We start from the raw sequence: 22,707 nt of genomic DNA on the forward strand, positions 1-22,707 counted from the left end.
TTATTTAAAGATATGTTTCCCAGAGACCTTTTTACATCATGCAGTATGCCAATTTATTCACCTACCTGGAACACAGGCATCTCCTTTTGCATTATTCCTGTGGAAAAGATTCTGGGCTTCCTCATCTACAACATCCAGTAGAGACTGGATCACTTCAGCTTCTTGAGAATCATCATAACTGTCATCCGGTATATCCAGTTCTTGAAAAACAGTAATTTATATGGGGTTTTACTTAAACATACTGACATGAGAAAAGGACAAAATGTACTGACATGCTATGGACTTTTATAATTATTTTTATTCTTTCCTTTTTTTTGTGCCAGTTTTGGGGCTTTAACTCAGTGTCTCAAACTCTTCTTTGGCTTTCTTGTTCATGGATGCTGCTCTCTCTCTCTGTCTTTCTTCTCTCTCTCCCCTCTCCAGTACTACTGGAGATTGAACTCAGGGCCTGTGCGCTGTCCCTTAGCTTTTCCACTCAAGGCTGGAACTCTATTACATGAATCATAGCTCTACTTCTGGTTTTGGTGACTGATTGGAGATAAGTGCCTGCTTCAGCTTGGCATTGAAACCTTATCCTTAGATCACAGCCTCTTGAGAAGCTAAGATTATAGGTGTGAGGCACCAGAGCTTTGCTTGCTCTATCTCCTGAGCCTCTAGTCAGATATTTTGCTGGATAGTTGGAGATAAGACTTTTCTGGATAGACTTTTCTTTTTTTTGAGGGGGGGGGTCGGGTCGTGGGGCCTGAACTCTGGGCCTGGGTGCTGTCCCTCAGCGCTTCAGCTCAAGGCTAGCGCTCTACCACTTGAGCCACAGCACCACTTCTGGCTTTTTTCTTTTTGCTTATGTGGTGCTGAGGAATCGAACCCAGGGTCTCAGGCATGCAAGGCAAGCGCTCTACCACTGAGCCACCTTCCCAGGCCTGGATAGACTTTTCCATCCTGGGCTTTACTTTGAACCTTGATCTGCCGAGTTGCAACCTCCTAAATAGTTAGGATTACATGCGTGAGCTAGGTCCTTTTACATTTAAACACCTACCTATAAGGTGCTGTGGTCACAATGTAGCCCAAGTATTTTATGTTGTTTTGGTTTTTTTTTTTTTTTGGTAACAGTCCTGGAGCCTGAATTTAGGGCTGGGGCCTGCCCCTGAGCTTTTTTATTTGCTCCTCACTTGAGCCACACCTCTACTTCTGACTTTTTGGGTGTTTATTTGGAGGTAAGAGTCTCCCGGACTTTCCTGCCCGGGCTGGCTTTAAACTGTAATCTTCAGATCCAGCCTCCTGAGCTAGGATTACACCTGTTGGCTGACGGATATTTACTTTCTTAAATTAATCTTAAAACAGATTAGATTAAAAAACTACCAAGATAAAGGAGCTGAGAAGGGTGATTTTGTAAAATATAAGAAACACTATCAAATAAGCAGATATCTTTTCAATCACTTTAAAGTAGGGTTTTTGTTTTGTTTTGTTTTGTCAGTCTGGGGCTTGAACTTGGCCTGGGCACTGCTCCTGAGTTTCTGTGCTCAAAGCTAGCACTCTACCACTTCAGCTACAGTGCCACTTCTGAGTTTTTCTGAGTAGTTTATTGGTGATAGAAGTCTCATGGACTTTCTTGCCTGGGCAAGCTTTGAAAGTAGTTTTTTTTTTTTTTTTTTTTAAATCAGAGATAAGAACAGAAGCTAGACATTTTTTTTTTTCTTTTTGGTCGGTTGTGGGGCCTGGACTCTGGGCCTGGGTGCTGTCCCTCAGTTCTTCAGCTCAAAGCTAGTGCTCTACTACTGGAGTAACAGCGCCACTTCTGATTTTTTCTGCTTATATGGTGCTGAGGAATCGAACCCAGGTCCTCAGGCTGCAAGGCAAGCACTCTACCACTGAGTCATCTTCCCAGCCCATAGACATTTGTATATTAATGCAGTTAACAATAGTGCCTATACATTCCATTTTCTCTAATTTCTTTGAAAAAATAATCTGCTCTTTTAAAGCTACAGTAGCAACAGGATTGAATAGCAATTATTTTCCATGTTACCTGTGCTTTTAGAGCATGTAAAGTAGATGACTTATTGGGAAACTACCTTTGGGCTCAGTGAAGTGGGCTGATTCCTCCATCTGAGAAATAGAATATTTTTCTTCAGTGTGCAAAGCTTCAGTTATTTCTTCCCCATTAACCTATGGTATAAAGCCAAAGTAAATAATCAGGTTACTACTTGCTTGTTAATTATTAGGTATGAGAGTGGTGGGTGATAAATATTGACCTTCTTTTCTTCCTCAGTACAAGATCGACTTCATATCTTCCCACACCACTTTTTACGCACTGCAATTAAGTGTGTAAAAGTGACATCAATTTCCATCAACTACATCTGAAAACACTAGGCTAAATAAAAATTAAACCAATATTTTTATTCTAGGTAATCTCAAAATAGTAACATAAAATTTGAATTACTGACATATGTAGTGTCTCTGTTACTTGAGGCATATTTTATAATATTTATCTTATAAGGAATATTTTAGGAAAGTTTAAGAGCTTAAATATGACCCTCCACTATTAAAAAAAAAAAAAAGAGGATCTTCTTTTGTGTTCTAGGCTGGCTTTGAGTTTGTGACTTTCCTATTTCAGCTTCTCAAGTGTTGGGATTACAAGCATGTACCATAACGTTCAATCAAAATCAAGTATATATAAAGCTGACACATGGATGTATGTGCTTATGCAGTGATCTGATCATTTAGACCCCATTTTCCAATGGGGTCTAAATTTCATGTGAATTTAAGAAAAATTCAATAGATTCATAACTATATAATTATAATATACTCATTGAAAAGAATGCACTTTATTTTTTTTTGCTAGTCCTGGGGCTTGAACTCAGGGCCTGGGCTCTATCCCTGAGCCTCTCTGTGCTCAAGGCTAGTGCTCTACCACTTGAGTTACAACACCAGTTAGACTTTTTCTACTTGGGTGGTACTGGGTTAGGGCTTCATGTGTGCTAGGCAAGCACTCTACCAGTCAGCCATATTCCCAGCCCTCAGAATGTACATTTGTCATACAATGATAAATTATGAAGCAGTTCATGGAGCATAGCCTATCGAAAGTAAATGGGGCAGCAATGTCACTTGGTGGTACAGTGCTTGCTCTGAAGTTTAGCAAAAACAAAACAAAACAAACCATTTAGGCAAGATGTAAAGTTAAATGATTGGGATAAGTTAAAATAAGCTTGTACAAATTAAAATTGTGGTTTATTTTGAAGGTCTACATTTTCTTTTTAAGATAAAAGGGCACATGGTAGATGCAACAAAATTATTATTTCTTCATAAAGTAGTAATATAATAATGCCAAAGAGCTTCACTGGATTGTGAAGGACCAATTTCCATGAGAATTCAATGCATGGACATTAAGGTTCAAGGACAGAACATCATCAAGGAGACATCCTAGAAGATTTTAACACCAGTAAGACATGTTGGCAACTACAAACAATGAAAGCTCTGGGTTCTAGAGTTTCATGTTAACAAAAACCTACCTTCTCTATTTTAACAACATGCTGATATTTAAAAAGAAACATGCACCATACAGCATGAATAACATAGAAATGTATAAAAATTCTGTTGCTTCAGCTATGCGTAATTGAAGATCTTATAAATAGAGAATAGTATTACTATAGCTCAATCCAAACATGTATGTATCAAGAAATTTTCATTTTTGTGTCACAGTCATTTGTGCCTTAATGTTTCTTCTGCTTCAGTATCGTTACAGGAATTGCTTAAGTCACTAGTGTGAGATAACAATACAATGAGAGGCATAGAATTATGGCCTCCCTGTCACTAACTGAGTTATCTTTTCTTACATTAAATCATGTCTAGATTCCTACTGAGATTATAAGATTTTTCAATTTACTAGAAGAGCAATATATTATGCATAGCAAGACATTATACATTTTACTTTAAATGCAAGTATTTGAATAGTGAGATTCAGTACAGGAGTGTAGGAATAAAAGAACAAAATGAAAATCCAGCTGGGAACACTTTAGGAATTTATATTACATGCCAGAATGTAAATCATAAAAATAAAAGCCAAATAAATGTGCATACAAGAAAACCTAAGAGCATGAAGAAAAATTAGATTTTTGTGTGTTAATCTTAAATGATTTAACCTCTCATTTCACTATGTAGCAAAACATTTCCTAAGTAAACCTATTTCTTTAGTCACTCAAGTTTTTCTTAGCAGCACAGATATAACATTCATTGGTCACTCCTGGCCATCATTAACCCAAAGGAGCAATTTTTTTTTCTGATGGTCCTGGATTCATAATGTCACTTTTGGGATGCTTAACCACTTGAGCCATGCCTCCAGAGCTTCTTCTACTATACTTCTCAAGCAACTAGTATCACAGATGTGTACCACCATGCCCAGGTGATTGGTTGAATTGAAGTCTGCTATCTTTTTTGCCAATGCTGGCTTTGAAGTTCAGTTTTCCCAATCTCTGCCTCCAGAGTAGTTGGGATCACAGATATGAGCCACTTTTGTCTTCATTACATTCTCCTTCTCTTCCTGTGGCCTAAGAGACAGCTGAGAAAGTGTATACACAAATTTTAAAAAAAATCCTCAAACTAAGTTATCTATATAAATGTAAGCTTATTGAAGAGCTGAGTCTGTGCCAAAGGAAACAGGTTAATTCTATGTTGTGTGATTTTACTTAGGAGAGCTTACTAATTTTCCCAAATATATCTTTATTATCAATACACGAAGCTGAAAGTCATTTAAGTGTGCAATTAGTTTGGTTCCAAATACAAATGATGTGGCTGTTTAGATAAGGAGGAACACTAAAGAAGGTGGACTTTCACTTGCCTGGGAGAATGAGTGCTTGGGAGTGAGGGCAGGCTGGCCACAAGGCTCCATACTATGACATCCTGAAAGGAACAGTACAGAGCCAGTCAAAACAATGAGAGACGTGGAAAAGGATTAAAGATACATGATGATGGAAAGCTCTGCTACACTGAACACATGACCTGATTAAAAATTCTCATACATATAAAAATAAAACACATTTCTGAGGAAACAATTTTTTTATTAGTATAGTATAGTGACAAAAAACAAATAAATAGACTAAAATATGAGAGAAGGGTTAATCCCCAAGTAAAAGCTAATTTCTTAAAATAGTTCAAATGAAAATTCATTTGGGGCTGAATGATTCAAGTATGAAACATGGAATAAAAATGATCCCTCTTGAGTGGGAGAGACACCACAGTTGCTAAACTATTTTCACCTCACTATTAAAGAGAAGATAGCAAGTGTTCAACTCATTTCAAAAACACTGTCCCTTCAGCACAGGAAAGTAAGTTGTAGATATACTAATGAGGCCTTTAAATACATTTCTAAATAAATTACTAATTTTAGCTCCCAGTTATCAGTACAAAATGTAATACATACACGAATGGTAAATAGATTTTGTTTCTTACTGTATTTTCAAAAGATTGTGAAGTTGTGAAGTCTAAAAGACTAAAACAAAGGTGCATGAATTCAAGGACACCAGTTCTACTTAGAAAAATAAAAGTTGAAATAGAATTTCTGTGAACAAATTTCAATAATTTTGTAGGTGCTGTCACAAAGTACCTAATAATGTCTTGAATATTACTTAAAGGCAATATAAATATAATACATTATTAGAATTCTAGGAAAAAATGAAAGTTATGCTAATAACAAATCATGGGTTGGAAAATTCATATCTGAATAGTGTAAGTCACAGTAGATTTGTAATTTCTCCCTTCTGTTCCCCTAATTGTCTCCTTCTCCTGTTTGTCCTTATATAGTTGCTAATTTGCTTTCTGTTCCTCAAATTTTCATTGTCTAGAATTGTATGGACTCTGTCATTCTGGCTTATATTCACTCATCATACTTATTTTGAAGTTATTTTAACTATGTTGCTGCATGTATCAACAGCCAATTTCTTTTTTCACTGCTGTATAGTATCTACATTATATTAGACATCTACATTATATCCTGTATCATAGCAATAGTAGTAGCAATAGTTGTCTTAATTTAATGTTCATTCTTCAAAGTATTTTAATCCTCACAATAACCCACAGTTCTAGTATCATTATTTTATAGAGATACTAAAGCAGAGACACCTGTGGAATTATTAGGATTACTGGCTCATATCTGAGCTGATATCATATCATAGCTGAGATACCAGGAGTTTGAAGCCAGCCCAAAGAGAAAAGTCTGAAAGGCTCCATCTCCAAAATAACCATTAAAACCTGGGCTGGAGGCATGGCTCAAATGGTATAGCACCAGTGGAGCAAATAAGTCAAGTGAGTTCAAGACTCTGAGTTTAAATTCCAGTATCACAAAACAAAAACAAAAAAAAGCAAGAAAGATTCCTATTCACTTTTTTTCGGGAGGGGGTGTCCAGTTGTGGGGCCTGAACTCTGGGCCTGGGCGCTGTCCCTCAGCTCTTTAGCTCAAGGCTAGCGTTCTACCACTTGAGCCACAGCGCCACTAATGGCTTTTTTCTTTTTGCTTATATGGTGCTGAGAAATCAAACCCAGGGCCTCATGCATGCAAAGCAAGCACTCTACCACTGAGCCACCTTCCCAGCCCTCCTGTTCACTTTTGTGTGTGTGTGTGTGTGTGTGTGTGTGTGTGTGTGTGTGTGTGTGTTGGTTGTGGGAGCCATCATCACCTAGACTGTTCACATTGTGTTTACTTTTCTCCTGAGTAAACAACTAAAATGTAATAGCTGGATCACACTGTTTAATTTTATGTTTAGTTTAATTTTATGTTTAATTAATTTACGTTATAATTTATGTTTAATTAATTAATATTTGGCAATACTAAAATTTGAGTTCAGGGCCTCACAGTTTCTAGGTGAGCATCAATCAATAAGCCTTACCTACAGCCCTTCTTGCTTTGGTCATTATTTCGAGATAAGCTCTCACCTTTTGCTCAGGCTGTCCTGGAATGTGACCCTCCTATTTATGCTTTCTGTTGTAGTTGGGTTAACAGGTTCATAACAGCAGGCCCAGCCTTTTCTTTTGTGATTGGGTCTCTAGAACTACAATTCTCCTGATATAATCTCTCAGGTAGCTAGGATTACAAGCATATGTCACCATATCTGGCATACAATTTATTGTCTGGCTTTTATATAAGTTTTCAAACCCATGACGAACTTAATATGCTCAGAGAATTTCGTAGATCACTAAGTAACTTCTATAAGGCTGTAGAGCACTGGAAAGTTACAAATAGGAGTCTCCAGAGGACACTAGGAAAAATGCTCTCTTCATTATTTTATTTTATTTGACCTTTTGGGTAGTAGTGCAGCTTCAACTCAGAACCTCACACTTTCTAAGGAAGCTCCCTATCTCTTGAACCATGCTCCCAGTTCCTGATAGTTTTTTTTGTTGGTTGTGGGTCTTGAACTCTGGGCTTGGGTGCTGTCCCTCAGCTCTTCAGCTCAAGACTAGCACTCTACCATTTGAGCCACAGCACCACCTCCAGTTTTCTGAGTGGTTTATTGGAGATAAAGAGTCTCTACATGGGCTAGCTTTGAACCATGATCCTCAGATCTCAGCCTCCTGAGTAGCTAGGATTATGGGCATGAGTCACCAGTGCTTGGCTCCTGATAGTTTTATGAGATAGTCTAATTCTTCCACAAAGTGAACTACATAGACCATCATAAAAGATTTCTACCTTCTAGCTATTTAAAGCTTTGGCTTTTAGAAGATAAATGACTATTATAGTAAAGTTTCTTTTAGCTGCTGTTGATATTACTGTCTGATAACCTAAAGCAGTCATATAGGGGAAGTATTTAATGATAGAGAAGGGAACACGAGAACCACGAGGTAACCGGTGAGGACTGAAGCACTTAGAAGAATGCTTAGTCCAAAATGAACATTAAAGAAACTGTTGCCACAACAATTACTACTGCTATTTCTATTTATGCTAGAATGCAAGGCAGATGGTTGTTTGCATATTCTATATCCACAATGCCCAGAACAGGGGCTAGCTCAGAGGAAAAATTCAGTGTATGTCAGAATGAATTACTGTGTGGTGAGTATGCTGGTGTTTCATAGTTGGTTCACAGTTATATGTTATTGAAGACTAACTTCATGTTAGTATTTGAAGTTAACTTAAAAGTTATTTTTGAAGTATTTTATTGAAGTTAACATCACAAGTTAGCTACTACTAATATTTTTAGTTTATCGATAGGGCTTATGTAAGTATCAAATAATTTATGGATCAGAAAACTTATGAACTCAGGGGCATTGGGCTATAAATTTCATGGTCTACTTTGTCCTATTATTTTCCTATCATTCACTATATTTCACAGATGCTTTTATGTAAATACAATGTTTTCACTCAAAGGGATTATGAATTACATCCTGGAAGGACATTAAAAATATTTTAGTGGTAACATCCAACCTTGCTCATCAGAAAAAAGTAACCTCTCTACAATTATTTGTGTCATAAAACAAATGTATTCTTACCATTGACTCTAGTTGACTCTGGTGTTGAAATGGCAGATTTCTTTGAACTGGGGGCCACAGGATGACCATCTCTGTGTAATAAAAAAAAAAAAAAGACAGGGCTTGTGTATAGATTTATTTGCTTAAATATCCTTTAAACCACTGTTAGCCAGTTTCAGAAGTTTCATCTTGCACAGATGTTGGGTGTATAAGCATGAAGAATGGCCTTTTTTGTTTTGTATTTGAGATAAGATCTAACCATTAGTATCCCAGTTTGGCATGGAATTTGCTGTGTAGCCTAGGCTGGCTTGAACTCAAGATCCAGCTGCCTCTGTCTCTGGAGTTCTGGGTGGGATTACTCAGGTGTATAACCACACAGACAAGACCTCACAGAATATTACCTTGGGTTTTATTTCAATATACCACTGGTTTCGATTACCATTTAAAACACCAGAAATATGAACTAATAACTTAGTTTGCTGTCACTCTGGAGATAGTTCAAAGTTAGTTAACTCAGAAGTCATAGCTCACAAAGGTTTTGTTTTGTTTTATTTTGCTACCAGTCCTGGGGCTTAAACTCAGAGCCTGAAGGGTGCTGTCCCTGAGCTTTTGTGCTGAAGGCTAGTTGTCTACCATTTGAGCCACAGCTCTACTTCTCACAGACTTTCCTGCCTAGGCTGGTTTGAACTGGGATCCTCAGGTGTCCACCTCCTGAGAAGCACGATTACAAGATCATGACTGATGTTGTGAGCCACCAGCACCTAGCCACTCACAAATTTTTTTTCTAACTGTAGTTTTTGACAAGTACTTTTTTTGTTGTTGTTGGTTATGGGGCTTGAACTCTGGGCTTGGGCACTGTCCCAGCGCTCTTCAGCTCAAAGCGAGCGCTCTACCACTTGAGCCTCAGCGCCACTTCCGGTTTTCTAGTGGTTTATTGGAGATAAGCGTCTCACAGACTTTCCTGCCCAGGCTGGCTTTGAACCGCGATCCTCAGATCTCAGCCTCCTGAGTAGCTAGCATTATAGGCATGAGCCAGGGTACCCAGTATACTTTTAAAGTGAGAAAATCTAGATAAAATACCTATATTCAAAGGATTATATGAAAAGTAACCAAAAAGTGCTTTGGGAACAGAGATTAGTGTACAATCTTATTGTTGCTGATACTTGAGGGAAAGGGAGGTCACATAAGATATACAATGTGGGAGAGGCAATATGCCACAGGCCCTAAGCATTCTTCTATGTTCTTGCTATGAAGTCCCAAGGTCAAGGCTCTGCACTCTAGGCCATTTTTCAAGGACCCGTTGCAGGCAGCAACCTCTTGAGGAATGAAGCAATCCCCTTCCAAACCAAACTAAACCAGGCTCTCTTAACAGGCTGTGATAAAACCATGGGGTTTTCAGGCTGCTTTATAGCATTCTTCTCTTGTAATACACTAGGGGAAGTGAGAATTCAGTATCAGCTCAGGCAAAGTTAGTGAAACCCTATCACAAAACAAAATATAACATAGGGCTAAGTTATGACTCAAATTATAGAGCCCCAAGTCCAATGCCTAGTACTACAATGCCTAATCCTACACACACACACACACACACACACACACACACACACACACCCAGTTTAAACAAAATTGAATTGTAGTTTCTCTTATTTACATTAGAAAGTATTCTAACTGATAAATGTGTTAACTGCCCTGTTGGTTGGAAATTTGTCTCAAACACTTAGCCACTCAATGTTCTTAGAATCGCTTTCCATGATGTCCATTTTAACTTTACTAAGTCTAAATTGCCAATTCAGTAATCCTATAGGTGCACATAAATATAATCAACAACCTGATATGCACACAGACATATAAACAAAGCCATTACCTTGTTGCTTTCAGTACCACAGAAGGAAGTGACATGTCTAATGCTCTGTTAGCTTCTTCTAAGGTCATTCCTTGTGTGCTGACTCCATTCACATAATGGATGATATCTAAAAGCTGGAGATTGCCCTCAATAGCTGCAACTGACTGTGGATTGATATCACCAATATATATTACTTGATGAAGACTATCATGACCTCCAGATAGGGAGAAACCTACAAAGAATAGAAAATAATTGTTTTCTTAGTTGTAAGAGTATTTTGAATCTAGCCAAGAAAATCTCACTGAACAATGCTTCATTACCCAGCTCCTCTTTGTTGCATGTTAACGTGATGTCAGGAAGCAAATGAGGCAACACCGGCAGTCTGGGTAATTCTAGAACCCGTCCAACAACTATTCTGACTGTCTTGGGAGCAGCTCGGAGCATATTCACTGCATCGGTGTGAGTCATGTTTGAAACATCTGCATCATTCACCTAAAAAATGAAAGGTACAAACTAGAATTATAATTCTTAGAACATGAAAGCTAAATTGCTAAGAAAGAATAATATCTTAGCTTTTACATAATATAGTAGCCAGCAAGTGATACACAGCAAATACTGTTTTTTCCTTTTTCCTGACTTATGGATTCATTCTACCAACTCTCTCTTTTCTGATTCATTAGATTATCTTCCAAAGGAGATTTTAGAAATCATTAGGGCAATAAAGTCCCTAAAGTATGCATCATAGTTTTGTTAATACATCCTTTCAGAAGAAACTTTGTATATTTGTGACTTGAGACACTTTTTACATGCTTTAATTGATTACAGAGACTTTCAAATTTCCTCAACAGTTAACTGCACAGAGGTTTCTACTTTTGGAGAAGAAAGATACTGAACCTGGTTTGTTCCTTGGTCATTACTATCATTTGCCAATTGTTTGTTTGTCCCTCAAATATTTGGGTTGATCCCAAATATGGACTGTAATATAGTGAACCAAGGGGAAAGTGGATGGGGAAAGTGCCCTGAGGGGTTTTGTTCTCAGGAAGCAACTTTTTTTTTTTTTTTTTTTTGTGAGTCATGGGGCTTGAACTTAGGGTCTGAACACTGTCCGTCAGCATTTCAGCTCAAGGTGAGTACTCTACCACTAGAGCCATAGCATCGCTTCTGGTTTTCTGGTAGCTAACTGAAGATAAGAGACTCACAGACTTTCTTGCCTGGGGTGGTTTTGCATTGTGATCCTCAGATCTCAGCCTGCAGATTAGCTAGGATTATAGGTGTGAGCCATCAGCCCTTCTGGACTCAGGAAGCATATTTGGATTCCTGTTTTGAGATATAATCTCTTCCTATCACACTTGATCCCACTATGATACCATGATGTCTTCAGCGTGCTGTGTGGATACCAACTGATATCTTTAAAACTTCTAAAATTGTGAGCAGAATAAACATCTTTTTTAAAACACGAAATTCATAAATTTAATAAAATTACCCTGCTGTATGCGACTCCAGTGACAAAGATGAACTAAGACTCACATTTTACAAATCTCTCCTTTTAAATATCTCACCTTTATGAGCCGGTCTCCAGGTTTTAGCCTTCCATCACTTTTGGCTGGATCCTGTATGACATCATGAACATAACAACCAATACTCTGATTGCCTTTGGTTACTGTAAAACCAAGACTGCCTTTCTCTGACTTATTTAGAGTAATAAGGAGTTCTACTTCCTAGAAAACAACAACAACAACAGTACAATTATTATTGTTAATTTCTTCATACAGAAGAAACCAAATCTCAAAAGTTTCAATTGAACAAGTCTTTCCAGCTCTGACAGAATGCTCCCTTCTCTCAACCACATTGCTAACCACATTGTGTGTTTGTCTAGAGATAGCAGAGACAGGACATACTTGTGCTTCCATTCTTTCTTTTTATGGGCTAGTCCTGGGCTTGAACTTAGGGCTTGGGTGTTATCCTTAAACTTGTCTTGCTCAAGGTTAACATTTTATCATTTGAGCCACAGCTTTACTTCTGACTTCTCAGTGATTAATTAGAGATAAGAGTCTCATGCTCTTTTCTGCATGGGCTGGCTTTGTACCATGATCCTCAGATCTCAGCCTCCTGAGAGCTAGGATTACAGGTATGAGCCAGCATTGCTCAGCCAAATTTTAAAGACCTAACTGTAGCAGGGTGTTGGTAAAGAAAGTCCCTATAAGACTCTTATCTCCAATTAACCACTCAAAAATGGAAGTGGAGCTATGGCTCAAAGTAGTAGAGCACTAGTCTTGAGCAAAAGAGCCCAGGGATATCACCAAGGCCCAGAGTTAAAGCCCAGTGACTAATAATTAATAAATAAAAAAAATGAATAACTAAAAGAATAAATGAATAAAAGAATAGATTTAAGTGAAATGTTAAAGTTGCTTAATGACAGATTTCTAAGAATATTATTTTAAAATTACCTTCATTCTTGCTAAAAATGAAACAAGCTATTCATACCACATATATATGCACAGTTACAGGTAAACAAAATATCTGTAAAGATATTTTTCAATGCTTATGATTTGGGGGTGAGTAATAATATAAGTGGCTTTAACATTTTTTTCTCTTTAAGTTTTCTACAATAAACATTCAATATTTGGATAATAACCAATAATACTAAAAATAGCTAGCTTCCTATCCATACAAAGGATGTTAAACTCAGAAATCTGGGTTTCAAGATTGATTTGTAGGTAGAAGTTCTTACAACAATATAAATAGATTCCAAAGATAACATGGAAGACAAAAAATTATATTCAAATGCTAGAAACCAAATAATCAATTGGAATTTGAGAAACAAGCCAAAAATAATAGTTTCTAAATGAATAATCTGTACAAGTCTCTTTACTATCTGCCAAACAAAGCAAGGCAGTGGTAGAGTCAGATCTGTGTCAGATCTTCTTGTTACTTTCCCTAATTTCTTAGCAGAGAAACATATTAGATATATTATCCATTTATTAGATGTAGGTGTGTTAGCTGTAAATATGAAGCTACTCTAAAAGACAGCTTTTTTCTCTAACTAGAGGAAAACAGTATGTGTCTATATCGTCATTAAAAAGTGCACTATTTTTCTTCCCGCTGAGGAAAACAACTCACAAGCTCCAATTCTTCAGAATGTTTTTTCAAGTCATTTGTCAAAGTTGTCAAGTTTTCTTGTGTGGTCGATTCAGAGGAATGATGTGTATAGGTTTTACCCATCGAATTAGAAGAAGTGGGTTCTGATTGGGGTTGACAGCTTTGCCCAGGAGTTGTCTCCAGTGGTAGAGGAGAGGGAGGATTGCTATAGCAACAAAGAAGCAAAACTATGTTCAAATTCATTCGAATGACAATATGGCCACAACAGAAAATGCTTAACAAATATTCTTATTTGAATTTTGACTGAGATTCTAGCTACCTTTTAGAGTTTAATCAATGTCTGTTATTTGCTAGATTACAAATATTTATTCTCTACCCAGGTTCAATTTTGAAGTTTTTAAAGCTGTGTAAGGACTGTTAGACAAGTTAATTAAGAATAAAGTCTTACTCCAGTGGTTACTATGAATGATAAAATAGAGAAAAAAACTTGAACAAATATGGTTGAACCTAGATACACACAAATATTCAAGCAAACAATGAAAAAGAGGAATAACTATTAAAGGCAGATATCTTTTTCATTGTTGGCTTTTATGCTGACAGTCACTTCTTTCCTATTGCCTGTCCTGACTTTTGCAAACTCGCCCAAACTTCCTTTTGTACTTCTCTAATCTTCTACTGTATCACTATATATTTATATGTATGTGTATATATATGTATATATATATACATATATATATATACATATATATATATACTATTTAAATAGTATTGAGAAGCAATGTTCTCAATTACTAGTTAATATGTTCAAAAGAGAAGTAAGACATGTTAACTGGAGCTAGATATCTTACTGGTTTACTAACTAAAACTGTCAGTCATAACAGCTAGACAGCTTAACAGAGTTATTATTTGTTTAACCATTCTTAAGTTCACAGACACAGTTAATTTTTTTTTTTTTTGGTGGGGGCTGGAATTGGGGTTTTACCACAGGGTCTTGAGCTCTTGCTTGGTTTTACTGCTCAAGGCTAGTACTCTAACACTTGAGCCAGACCTCCCCTTCCAACTTTCTGCTGGTTAATTAAAAATAAGAATCTCATGGAATTTTCTACCTGAGCTATATTTGAACCTTGTTCCTCAGATCTCAGCTTCCTGAGTAGCTAGTATTAAAGGTATGAGCTACCAGTACCTAGCACAATGCATTCTCCATCCCTCCCTCTCTCCCCCACTTCCTACTCCCCCTCCTCCCTTCCCCTCCCCCACCTCTTTCTTGCTGCCAGTCCTGGGGCTTGAACTCTGGGCCTGAGTGCTGTCCCTGAGCTTCTTTTGCTTAAGGCTAACACTATACTACTTGAGCCACAGTGCCATTTCTGGCTTTTTCTGAGTAGTTACAGACTTTCCTCCCCAGGCTGGCTTTGAACCATGATCCTTAGATCTCAGCCTCTTGAGTAGCTAGCATTACAGGTGTGAGCCACCGACATTGAGCAGCACATTGCATTCTTAAAGACATTAATGTTGATGTGTCTGCTGCTAACATTACCAGTTGCTTTAAGTGTTGCATATAACATTGACAATACCTGTTCTCAAATTCTTGTTTATTGGCTGTTTTCTGAGGACAGAAAAACATGGTATGAATGGTATCTTCTTGACTCTTGGATGTTCCATGCTGATTCTGTGTTTGTGACACCATGTTACTTAGAGTCTGATGCAAAGCTGAACTCCAGATCATGTCTGATATCTTTGCTGGTGCTTTCACTAGATCATCTTCTCCACTCCCACTGCTGTCACTGTAACTATTTCTCCTGGATGGGGACTTGCACTGTTTCTTATTTTTGTCAGGCATTTCATTTTCATCTGAGCTGGTGCCTTGCTCCAAACATGATGGCTGAGAAGGCTCTCTACTGCAGCTTGGAAGTATTTGTGCTGGAGAATGAAGTGGGGTCTGTAAGGGACACAGTTAAAAAGATTGGGGTGATACAGTGTTAAATGTATAAACAATCAAGTAAAAATACACCTGTTGAATATCAGAAATCTAAGAAAACTTGTTGAAATATACCCTGAGTTTTTACTTAGGTTACTTCTTCTTTGTAATTTTTCACACTACTAGACATGACATACCAACTAAGCATGCCTCCAACCCCTAACATGAGGTGTTTTTAAAGGTCTTGTAAATATTTCAAAATTGCTTTCTGAAAATTTACATTACTTGATGTCCTCCCAAAAGTCTTACCAAGTTCATTTCATCTGGGGCTCTGTTCTATCAAACTAATCTCTTAAAATTCTACTTTCAATGCAACTTCTAAAAAAAATTACTTTCCTAGTAATGTCTCCCCAAAACTTCTTTCCCCAGTACAGGGATCAAGGCTTCTGGTTTTCCAGATCCAGGAAACATTCATTAGTAGTGAAGCTATTTGAAGTATACAAGGCAAAGGTAAGTTTTCTTTAATTGTATTAGTGGTCTTGGATGTCTGGCTTCCTGACTGTCAGTATGCAATTTGTAAATCAACCTCAAAATCGATTTTGAATATTTTGTCTATTGCTTTACGTTAAAAAAATAGCTGAAAGGGGCTGGGAAGGTGGCTCAGTGGTAGAGCGCTTGCCTTGCACGCATGAGGCCCTGGGTTCGATTCCCCAGCACCACATAAGCAAAAACAACAACAACAAAAAAATAGCTGAAAAATCTTAAATCACCTTAACTGTTAGCCAAACAAGGTCAGAATGAGAATGATTGTTGCTTGTTTGGTTCAATAAATAAATAAAAATAAAGTTTTGTAAGCCTTGTTTCTGTTTTTTTCCAACTTATGCTTAGAAAACAAATTCCTGAAACCTAGCATTCTAGAATTTTAAAGGTGGGAGAAGACAAGGTGAACCACAGTGAATCAATTACAGCTGAATTAGCAAATCACTAAATTGATATTCTACAAAATCAGAAATTAATTTTTATAGATCTTACCAAAACAGTAGTGTCCATTTCTGGTATCACACCAGGTAGAGGTCTACAGAGAATCAAGGATACTTCTGGAGCTGTTCCCCTGAGAGCAGATATGACGTCCTGGAGGACCATGAATGATAAATGAAAACTCAGATAAGCCAGAATTATGAAACCTCCCTGAAAGCCAATACACCTTTATTGAAATCCTGGGAGCCCACCTGCTGAGACAGTCCTTTCAAAGAGGCTCCATTCACTTTCAAGATAACATCTCCCACATTAATTTTTCCACTCTCTGCTGCTGGCTGTCCAGGGAAGAGCTTTTTAACCCTTACAATGCTGGCATTCATTTGCTCAGGTAGAAGATTATCTTCTCGAGAAAAACTGAATCCCAGGCCTGAGCTATTTTTAAGCAGTTTTACCTCAAATGTATTTTCTAGAGAAAAAGAGATGTAATATTTATAAATATTTGAAAGCTGTGTTGACACATGAACATCTAAATACACATATACACTTTTAGACACACATTCTTTTTGTTGTTGTTGTTGTTGTTGGAGACCTGGACTTAGGAACTAAGTACCTGGCATTTGCTTTTTCTCATTGGTTGGCTCTCTTACCACCTAAGCCACACCTTCAACCCCGTAAACACACTTAAAAAGCCTACTTCACCGTATATTAAGATATACTCCGTATATTAAGATATAAGATCACCGTATATTAATGTATACTCATTATATTTTTGTAGTACCCCATGTTCTTCTTTTCACTAAGGAAACTTAGTAAATGAATTGCACAAACTAAAATGCTTGCATAGAGGAGTTATGAAAACAGAAGTTTTCTTCAATCCCATGCGTTAAAAAAAAAAGATAGCGTAATAATAAAAACAAAAAACAAAACTGGAAGGGGGAGACTCTAGGAAAGAAAACAAACAGGAGAAATTCAGCTATCCAATGAAGAATGATGATGACAATAGCAAAAGGTTAGGCTAGGATATGAGAAAATAAATTGACATTGTGAGATTTTGTGAAGACTTATTTTAATCCAGACAAGTTCCAGTGTCATTCCAATAAAATTATCACAAGAAAAATAAAAGAGAAAATTTGATGTGGCAGGGGAAAGAACATACAGAATAGTGGGAAAGGATAGTGTGATTATTTAAGATACATGAACTTTATTTTCATAATCAGGAAAAAAAGCAATTCAGAGTAGACTAATTTACTCCTTATTTTTGGGATTGAATCAGAATTGCCAACATTTGTGTAATCAAATAAAAATTTAAATTAAAAGGGAAATAATGACTGCATACCAATCATTTCTAGAGTAAAGAATATTATTTGCCTTAAGAGGCTGGTACTAGAATCTCAGAATAGCTGGCACTCTAGTATTATGAATGTATTTAGCCTTATGAAGAACTCATTATTGGTTGGGTACTAGTGACTCATGTCTGTAATTCTAGCTACTCAGGAGGCTGAGAGCTGAGAATCTCAGTTCAAAGACATCCCTGGTAGGCAAGTCTGTAAGACTCTTTATCATCTAAACTACCAAAAAACTGGAAATGGAGCTGTGGCTCAAGTGGTTAGTCTTGAGCACAAAAGCTCAGGGACAGCATCTAGACCTAGTTCAAGCACAAAACTGGCACCAAAACACAAAGAAAAAATTCGTCGCTACTATTCTAACTTTCTTATTTTACTGCCAGCCAGTCATTTTTCCATGTGCTGGCAGATTTTGGAAGAATGACTAGTATTTGGGTTCTAGGTGAATTTCTATTCAAGTCAACCATCACAAATTCATAAAAGCTAAAGAGAAATATAGAACTTTAAGGGGCAAGCTTCATATTAATTTATACTATCTTTTCCTTACAAATTTATTTATTTATTTATTTTTGTTGGTCGTGGGACTTGAACTCTGGGCCTGGACACTGTCCCTCAGCTCTTCAGCTCAAGACTGGGCTCTACCACTTGAGCCACAATGCCACTTCCAGCGTTTTTTGTTTATGTGGTGCTGGGAATCGAACCCAGGGCCTCATGAATGCGATGCAAGCACTCTACCACTGAGCCACTTTCCCAGCCCAAATTTAATTTTTACTTTATAATTATCTTAGGCATTATTAAATGCGTGTAGTCATATAAGCTTCATTATCCAAAGACTTAACTATTCAATGAGCTACAAATGTTTGTTTTTATATTCAGTGTGAAGCTGCAACAGATTATTATTTATTTTATTGTTAAGATTCTGTGCAAAGGGGTTATAGTTACATGAGTAAGGCCATGTGTACACTAATTGTGATAATTGTTACCTCTTCCCTTCCTTGTTTTTGTCCCATGATCCCTTTCCTCCCCCCTTCCACACTCTGCCGCTACCCATCCTCCCCTCCCCCACCCGAAGTTGAAAAGTTCTGCAACAGATTATTTATTTGCAAAAATAATAAAGTTAGTGCATGATTTATAATCTAGTATATAAAGACTACAATTTGAATAACCTAGCAATAATTTTACAGTAATATTACTAGCCAACACCTGACCTTCAGTGACAAAGCTATAGTCTCTGATGTGAGTTGTTTTCTTCATCACTTTTTCTGAGGCTTGACCTTGGGTCTTCTGCTCTGGAAGGGTACACTGTGAGGTTACAGGAATATGCTCTCTGGATACTGGTGACTGCCCCTTTTCTAACAATAGATGAACCATCTAGAAAAATAGAAGAGCAGTTCATTAATTAAGAATGACAAGAAAATAGGTAATTTTAGAATTTTTGTACAGTAAGAATATAAAACTTTTTTTTTTTTTTTGGGTCCAGTCGTGGGGCCTGGGTCTGGGCGCTGTCCCTCAGCTCTTCAGCTCAAAGCTAGCCTTCTACCACTTGAGCACAGTGCCACTTCTGGCTATTCTCTTTTTGCTTACATGGTACTAGGAAATCAAAATATAAAACATTTTTTAAAATTTAATTTTATTGTCAGGGTGACATCACCCTGATGTACAGAGGGGTTGCGGTTACATATGTAAGGTAGTGAGTACATGTCTTGTCAAACATTGTTACCCCCTCCCTTGTTTCTCTCATACTTTCTCCCCCCTCCAAGTTGTAAAGTTCATTTCCAACATATCTTATGAGTATTGCTGTTGCACTGATTTGTCCTTTGTCTCACCATTTTGTTGCTCCCCTTCCCTTCTCTAACTCAGATAAATGTATATACAATACACAAGATACCAAAATCAAATACAGTGACAAAGGAAAAGCCATAGGGGGACAAAAGAAATAAGAAAGAAAAAAGAAAAAGAAATAACTTCACATATTAACTAAAAACAATAACAACAAAGAAAAATCTCTTGTTTCCCTATCTTGCAGTTCATTTAGCTTAGCATCATCTTATATTGAAAAAATTTAAAGTAACTACTTGGTTCACCACAGCATAAAGCAAGTGAAAAAAAAGAAAAAAAATTACTTTCCATATAAAAGGATAAAAAAAAACAAAAACTATTAGAAGACATTATAATGATATCACAAACATGTTATGAAACATTTAAGAATACTCCATCTTTCATCAGACCTCATTAGTAATATCAGGGCTAAAATATGACAGAATACCAGCTTCCTCAATAGAAAAACTCTTGTCATAACACTTGTTTATTTGCCCTGGCCGGTTTTGAACTGCAATCTTCAGATCTTAGGCTTCAGAGTAGCTAGAATAACAGGTGTGAGCCACCAGTGCCTGGCATAATACTGGTTTTTGTTGTTGTTGTTGGTTGTTTTTAAATTTGGGATGCAAAAACAAAAGGCAAAGCAAGGTGCTGATGTCTCACACCTGTAATCCTAGCTACTCAAGAGGCTGAGATCTGAGGATTATCAGAAGTGGAGTGTGGGGGCTGGGAAGGTGGCTCAGCGGTAGAGTGCTTGCCTTGCAAGCATGAGACCCTGGGTTTGATTCCACAGCACCACATAAACAGAAAAAGCCAGAAGTGGTGCTGTGGCTCCAGTGGTAGAGTACTAGCCTTGAGCTGAAGAGCTGAGGGACAGCGCCCAGACCCAGAGTTCAGGCCCCATGACCAGCAAAAAGAAACAACAAACAAACAAACAAACAAAAAAGAAGTGGAGCTGTGGCTCAAGTGGTAGGGAGATAGAGCCTTGAGTAAAAATTTTCAGGGACAGCACTTAGGCCCTGAGTTCAAATGCCAGGGCAGCAAAAAAGCCAAAACAAGCAAACAAAAAATCAAAAAACAAAACAAAAAATTTTTCAAAAGCCCAAACAAACCAAAATGGTTATAAAAATCAAGCTTGGTTTCTTGAACAAATTTAGAGGTCTCGAGATTGCACTTATTCACACAGTCTTATGTTCTTCTAAGTTACCTTAACAAGTTGGTAGTGTGCTTTATTACCTGTCCTGTATTTCTCAGTGTTTCCACGGCTTGCTTATGAGTAGCTCCTTCTAGACTTACTCCATTGACAGCTAACACGCGATCACCTATAAATAAGGCAGTTATTTTAAGAGAAAAAAGTCATAAAAGTTCAAACAAGTTCTTCAATACCTGGTGATTGTATTTCATATTAATTTGCGGATTGATTCATTGCAAAACTGTGCTGAATAGTTTTTCTTTCTTTTTTATTTTTGGTCTGTCATGGGGCTTGAACGAACTCTGGGCTTGGACACTGTACCTGCGCTCTTCAGCTTAAGGCGAGCACCGCTTGAGCCACAGTGCCACTTCCGGTTTTCTAGTGGACTACTGGAGATAAGAGTCTCACGGACTTTCCTGCCCGGGATGGCTTTGAACCGTTATTCTCAGATCTCAGCCTCCTGAGTAGGTAGGATTACAGGCGTGAGCCACCAGCACTCGGCTTAGTTTCTTTAACATATTATTTAATTTACTGCTCAGTTCTCTGGCTAATCTTACACTCAGAATTATATATACATATATACGTATATATTTGTGTGAATATATGTGTGTGTGTGAATACATGTATATATTATAAAGTGTCTTTCTATGTAGTCCATGCTGACCTCCTGTTCAAGATCTTCCTGTAAGCCTCAGGATTACAGGTATGTGCCACTATATGGCTAGAACTGTATCTTTATAAAAGTCAGTTTAAATCATGAGAAAAGATAATGGAGAAATAAGTGGGAGAAACAAGCCAAGTCTCTAGTTAGTTCTTAGAAATGTGGACATGTTTTTATAAGGGTACTGTCACTTTTTTAATTCTCTGGCAATTTACTTAGGAGCTGAAAAACATCCAATGAATCACTATCTGGATATTTTCTAATAAAACACAAGCTGGAAGAGTTTTGTATCATCAAGGAGTTTTAAGATGCAGTTTTAAGGCTGAATATATTCCTATTTCATATTACAAATTAAAAAGTCTATACCAGCTTTGTAATTTACTCTTTCTTGTGGTATTTGTGTATGTAACATACCTTTGTGAATTCTGCCATCAGACTCTGCAGCTCCCTTGGGAATAACAGCTTTAACATAAATGCCACCATGCCGGACACTAGTATTCACACCCCCCTAAATAGAAATTGACAAAATAACATTTAGTAATTTGTAACTTTTGCATGTTCTTCTTCAAATCTAACCCCTAGAATAGGGATTCAAGTCATCAGACAAAACAGAGGCATTATTTCAGTCTATGCAATTATTTAATTTTAATTTTTTTTTTTATTTTTTTCGGGTCCGGTCATGGGGCCTGAACTCTGGGCCTGGGCACTGTCCCTCAGCTCTTCAGCTCAAGGCTAGCACTCTACCACTTGAGCCACAGCGCCACTTCCAGCTTTTTTCTTTTTGCTTATGTGGTGCTGAGGAATCGAACCCAGGGCCTCAGGCATGCAAGGCAAGCACTCTACCTCTGAGCCACCTACCCAGCCCCTATGCAATTATTTTAATACCAAAAGAATATTGTTAGCTACATTTCCCAGATATTAAAAAAGTTTCTCTTTAGTATTTATTGATTCAGTTCAGAAAGTGAAAATATACTGGATCTTGACTATATGAGGAATCACTCTTCCTTTTTTAAGTCTACAATCATGCATTGTAAGCAAACAGAAAGGAAAATTCACTCATGCAAATTAGTGAGAGAACATAATTATCAGAAAAAAAACAGTAGATGGACTAATATATTTGAGATCATATTTGTGAATCTGAAAGCAAACACCATGAATCAATAAAGAAGTTTCTCTTTTTTTTTTAAAAGTCTTTGGTAGAAAAGCAATTTAATGAATCAGTTTTTTATCTCTTATGAAAATGCAACTTTTATCTACCCTCACCATAGAGACAATAAAACGCTAAAGAAATAAGAGCAAGATTAAAAATGTAAAATATTACATTTTTAAATGTGTCAGAAAATTACGTTTTGTTTTTGATCTCTATATATGTAGTAGTTTCTGCTATGTTTCTAAACAGCTTTGTACAAT

At 37.1% G+C, this 22,707-nt stretch overlaps 1 protein-coding gene across 7 annotated transcripts in view; it reads right to left on the reverse strand.

The window, feature by feature from the left end:
* The window catches only part of Ptpn13 (protein tyrosine phosphatase non-receptor type 13), a 196,635-nt gene that overhangs the window by 24,944 nt on the left and 148,984 nt on the right, over window positions 1-22,707 (reverse strand). For all 7 annotated transcript variants that reach the window (XM_070012346.1, XM_070012345.1, XM_070012347.1 and 4 more), the window contains 14 exons: window positions 21,712-21,805; window positions 20,681-20,766; window positions 18,835-18,997; window positions 16,535-16,749; window positions 16,338-16,436; window positions 14,962-15,326; window positions 13,412-13,595; window positions 11,851-12,009; window positions 10,612-10,783; window positions 10,313-10,523; window positions 8,470-8,540; window positions 4,832-4,893; window positions 2,070-2,163; window positions 66-200 (listed from right to left, as the gene is read on the reverse strand). In XM_070012346.1, the coding sequence (XP_069868447.1) occupies window positions 66-200; window positions 2,070-2,163; window positions 4,832-4,893; window positions 8,470-8,540; window positions 10,313-10,523; window positions 10,612-10,783; window positions 11,851-12,009; window positions 13,412-13,595; window positions 14,962-15,326; window positions 16,338-16,436; window positions 16,535-16,749; window positions 18,835-18,997; window positions 20,681-20,766; window positions 21,712-21,805 (2,110 nt within the window). The remainder of the gene's footprint in view (window positions 1-65; window positions 201-2,069; window positions 2,164-4,831; window positions 4,894-8,469; window positions 8,541-10,312; window positions 10,524-10,611; window positions 10,784-11,850; window positions 12,010-13,411; window positions 13,596-14,961; window positions 15,327-16,337; window positions 16,437-16,534; window positions 16,750-18,834; window positions 18,998-20,680; window positions 20,767-21,711; window positions 21,806-22,707) is intronic.

This window comes from Dipodomys merriami, unplaced genomic scaffold (assembly GCF_024711535.1).
Source record: "Dipodomys merriami isolate MVZ:Mamm:240054 unplaced genomic scaffold, mDipMer1.0.p SCAF_9, whole genome shotgun sequence".
In the NCBI taxonomy this organism is placed as follows: domain Eukaryota; kingdom Metazoa; phylum Chordata; class Mammalia; order Rodentia; family Heteromyidae; genus Dipodomys; species Dipodomys merriami.